The 5,000-nt window shown below is 34.7% G+C and overlaps 1 protein-coding gene across 1 annotated transcript in view; it reads left to right on the top strand.

Annotated features, from left to right (window-relative positions):
• The window catches only part of NR2F2 (nuclear receptor subfamily 2 group F member 2), a 10,796-nt gene extending 9,188 nt beyond the window's left edge, over window positions 1-1,608 (top strand). Inside the window, 1 exon segment of the mRNA XM_077472735.1 lies at window positions 9-1,608. Coding sequence (XP_077328861.1) covers window positions 9-283 — 275 coding nt within the window. The 3' untranslated portion in view covers window positions 284-1,608.
• Window positions 1,609-5,000: the final 3,392 nt, after the last annotated feature.

The following is a 5,000-nucleotide window of genomic DNA, read 5'->3' as shown; positions in this document are numbered from 1 at the left end:
TTTCACAGATGCCTGTGGTCTGTCTGATGTGGCTCATGTGGAAAGTTTGCAGGAGAAATCGCAATGTGCATTGGAAGAGTATGTTAGAAGCCAATATCCCAACCAACCAACCAGATTTGGCAAACTCTTACTCCGTCTACCTTCTCTCCGCACTGTGTCCTCTTCTGTCATAGAGCAATTGTTTTTCGTCCGTTTGGTAGGTAAAACCCCTATAGAAACCCTCATTAGAGATATGTTACTCTCTGGAAGCAGTTTCAATTGGCCCTATATGTCCATACAATAAGTACTGAATAGGGGAAAATGGAGGGCAAAACAAAAACAAAAAAATAAACAAAAAGACTTTTTTGGGGGTCGTTTGCTTAAAGTTTTCTTCTACTAAGGCTGTTACAAGTTTACTTACAGAAGAGGGGAAAAAAAAAATATTGGACTGTGAATTAAAAAAAAAAAAAAAAAAGACTATGATGAACTCTTACACATAATGCATTTAAAACTGTCTCGTTCAGAACAACTTGCTACTTTTTTTTTTGTAAAAAAAAAAATATCAAAAACAAAAAACAGGAAATTTTAGTATTTTTTTTTTTTTTTTTTTTTGGTAAACTATCGCTTAAAAAGTGCATTTATGGAATTGTGGAGGAAATTAGCAAGAAAGAAAGTTCTTTTTTTTCCAAATTTTAAATTGTCCTGTGTCTATGTATCTATAGCTGTTTTCTTTCCTTTTTTGTATTTTCCTGGTTCCAAACCAGTTTACTCTGTGGTTCTATTCAAGTTTTTTTTTTTTTCTTCTTCTTTTTTAATATATATATATATATATATATTCTTGACTTAAGAAAGAGAAAAACTGTATCCTTAAAATTATATGTTCTGTAAGAATTAAAACAAAGTCCATGAAAGTATCATAGGAAAAAAATGGAACTTAAATGTTGAAAAGGAACTTAAGTTGGAAGCGCACTTATAAGTGATGAGCCTAATTTAATTATTGAACGCCAGATCTGTAATTATATCCCCATTTGAACCACATAAGTCTCTTCACTACACAGATTTTTTTTTTTAATATTATTATAATTATTATTATTTTATTTTCACAAATAAACTGTGGGGTTGAAGTGAAAGGGACGCTGTATATTAAGACAGCAATTTAGCTAAGTACAGTTTTTTTTTTTTTTTTTTTTTTGGAGGGAGGAGGGGGCAATTGTGTTCTTTGCAGTATTCTCCAAATGTTCTGAAGCTCCTATAACTGTTTGTATATTTGCAAATCCCTTTGTATTATAATTGTTGATATTTCCATTTTTTTTAAAGAGGAAAAGATACAATTCAAATCAGCATGTCAGATAACACTGTTGGCACTTATAAATAATGTGATTGATTCGGTATCTAGATTTTACAGTTTTGTGTTAAAAACTGAAGGTTTATATATTTTTTTTTTGTTTTTGTTTTTTTGTTTTTGTTTTTGTTTTTTGATTTTTTTTTTTTTTTAAGTGCAACATTTTTTTTTTCTGTATACTGTAAAAGTTATAATAACTGAACTGTTTGGTCAAGTCTTTGTGTGTTATATTCCAAGAAAAAAAATGAAAGTATTCAGAAATTAAACTATTATTTGATATCTGAAAACCCTTTGGCTGTGACAAGTGTCTTTAAAAAAAAAAAAAAATGACCCTCATTGCATATTGTTTTATTGAGAGGGGATTTAACCTGTTCTGCGTTGGGGACCCATGCTATGGAGTGTCTGCCTTGCAGAAGGGGTTAAAGTGACTGTGTGTCCTGTTTGTCCAAACGTGTAGCAGTGTATTTGCATGCCTAATTCGACAGGAAACGCTTAAACCAATGGTTTATCTATGGTTTAAGAGGTGCTGTACAATATTGCAACCCATTCTTAGTAACCTAATCCCCCTGTTTAATTAAAAATGGATTTCCAAGAAAGAAAAAAAAGGCCCGTACTTTTAAGTGCCTGCAGAGCTATTTTAGCGAAGTATATTGTTAAACTTATCCAAAAAAAAAAAGTAAAAAAAAAAAAAAAAGAAAGGAAAAGGTCGTCTGCATCTATTTTATGAACGTGAAAAATAAAGAACTATTTTGTAAATATCTGGTATACACGCACAGGATATTTGAGACAGATTTGTATATACAGCTCAGTTGCTTTATATTGAGTTTTTGTTATTATTATAATTTTTTTTTTTTTCATCTTGTGGTTCAAAAATATTTTTCTTGGTGGCCATTGATCATTGAAGGGGGGTTGACTTAGCTTAGAGAGCTGATGGTCTATTTAATAGTCTATTTTAAAAATGAGGTAACATCCCTTTTTGGTATGCCAGGGTGGTATAAAAAAAAGAAAATAATAGGACTGAGGAGTATTTCTTTTTTTTTTTTTTTGGTCCTAGTCGGTCTATCATTATCCAGGTGCCAATGTGCCAATGGATTTAAAAGCCCAACTTGCTTCGCTAGATTAGGGAGGCATGCTGGGACATGTAGTGCTTTGTCAGCTGGAAAGTTGCAGATGCCCCCTCTTGCCCTCCCCCTAGACTGTGCACCCATCACCTTATATGCCTCCTGTCCATTATAAGACTTTCTTCTTAGACATCTATGATTGTGGGCTAATATTTTGTACCAAAAAAAAACAAAACAAAAAAACGGGCCATATTTTCAATATACGGAAAGGTCACTTTAATTTATTGTAAATGCACGCCTGGACTATGGACTCTTTGATTGATTGGGATTGATGATGGCGTTTAATATGCACTCATGTATGTATAAACACACATCCTACACATACATATGCATCCATAGACACACATACACACTCTGGGAGACGAGAGTGAGCTGAGAATTACATTTGCAGAGTATTGCTGACCTCTAGGTTTAGGTTCCTCTATTGCAAGTCATTTTTTTTTTTTTTTTTTTTTTTTTGTGAGTGTATGAAGTTTTTTTGTATTCAAAGTAAAAGAGAAAAAAAAAAGAAAAAAAAAAAAAAGAACAATTCGCAGAATCTCGTTTTTGTGTTAGCTTGTTGTAAAACATGTGTTGTAAATTGTCATTGATATTAAATTATAATTTATGAATTTGAAAATCAAAAAACCCAGTCCCTGTCCTTATTATATGTGTGCAGAATGCAACAGTATCTGGTGGGAGTGTTTTTATTTAATTTTTTTAATTTTTAATTTTTAATTAATCTATTGGTGGATGTGATGATGGTTAAAAAAAAAAACAGAATTTAAAAAGAAGAGAGAAAGATTGCGATTGAATGAATGTTTGGATTTAAAGACTCGTGCTTAGGTTTAAGTTTTTTTTTTTTTTTTTTTTTATGCAAGTTTTCCTAGAACAAAAGCATCTGAAAAAAAATAAAAGGACAAAAGGGGGAAGGGGGTGATTTAGGAGCAAGTTGTCTGAGCTGTTAACCCTTTGGAGGTACTCAGGGGCTGCCTTGGCATGGGGATGGGTGAGCAAGGGTTAACTCCTTCAAGATTGAAACACTGTATATAAGTGGTTTTTTTTAGTTGTTGTTTTTCTGGCTGCTCTGAGAATGCTTTATTTATTTCCAATGCTGGTGTGTTAGCCAAACACGATCTCAAACAATAAAAAATAAAAATAAAAAAATAAATAAAAATACACAGAAGAGATCTCTTTGATCCACACCATTTTTATTGCACTAACATTGGCTACCTAGGAGGGGAAAAGGGGGATCTCTTATGCTAGGTCTGATCTATAGTGGATTAGAATAAGTGTGTGTGTGATCTGCTGTGCAGTTTTTGCAGATGATCCTCAGTGATCACCCAGCCAAGCCTCCTTTTCCTTTCTGTTATCAAGGCTCAGAGCTTGTGTTTACTCTATAGAGGAATTTTAGGGGGTGTTTTTAGTGAGAAACCAAGCGTGTGAAAGTATGCCTTTAAAGCTTTGCTGGTGACTTGGTTGTCCTATTAGCTGAGCCAACATGGCGTCTCTCAGTGCAATACAAGCCCTAGTAATACAAAACACATGAGACAAGACAGGCAGGAGGACCCTTCATCTACTAGCCCCAGCCTCAGCAGCAGCAGGCAGGCAGGCAGGCAGCATAAAACAACACTGTGCAACTGCTGAGACCACCAGAGTAAATAACACACAGTATTCTCATCACACACACACTGCCATTGTCTCCTATCACATGACCACTAAATACAAAAATAAGCCCCTAGCTGCCCACCAGGGTGGTTCATGGTAGCCCTGAGATGGTGTGGTCTTTAGAATTGCATAAGCCACATTCACACCACCCTGCTTGGGGGTTGATTTTTACTAAAAGCAAAAATGTAGTTGACTTGGCAAGGGAGGTTGCACTTGGTAAGGGAAGGTTGCACTTTGCATGGGAATTTGCTCCAGAGCTTAAAGACTACTTACTCTACTGACTTAGGCTGGTCATGCAACTCTACCATTTTCTTGTTCTATTTTCTTTAGATTTACCTTCAACTATGTAGTGTAAGGGTCTTTAAGTGTTTAGGTTTGGCCTCATATTATATGGTTTTGGTAAATCTAAAGGAAAGCTGAATAAGAAAATTGCACATGCCTTACAAGCATGTGCAAAAAAAAAAAGTGTTTTTTTTAATTACTTTAATTACTTACTTTATAACGTGAAACTTTATCCACTTCACCAAGCTCTGGGGACAAATCTCACTTTGTAATGTGCAACTTCTCTTGCAAAGGTGCCAACCCCAGAGTTCTCATCACACACTTCAAATGGTTGCATGTCATTGCCCCCCTATTGCATGGTCTTCCAAATACAAAATAAGCCCCCCAGCCTGGTGCATAGTATTCGTGAGATCGTGTGTGCTCGAGAAATAAGCCACATTCACACCACCCTGCTTGAGGTTGATTAACTAAAAGCAAAGAGGCAGTGGACTTGCCCTTTGCAAGGGAATTTACTGCAGAGCTTAAAGAATGAGCAGAAACTCTACTAACACAAGCAAAATATACTATTTAAAAAAAAAAAAAATCATTTAATTGCAAAGTGAAACCTACTCACCAAGTTCTAGGGCAAA

This window comes from Lithobates pipiens, unplaced genomic scaffold (assembly GCF_037356315.1).
Source record: "Lithobates pipiens isolate NorthernLeopardFrog02 unplaced genomic scaffold, aLitPip1_a1.2 Scaffold_8, whole genome shotgun sequence".
Lineage (NCBI taxonomy): Eukaryota > Metazoa > Chordata > Amphibia > Anura > Ranidae > Lithobates > Lithobates pipiens.
This window is presented reverse-complemented; position numbering and strand designations above follow the sequence as displayed.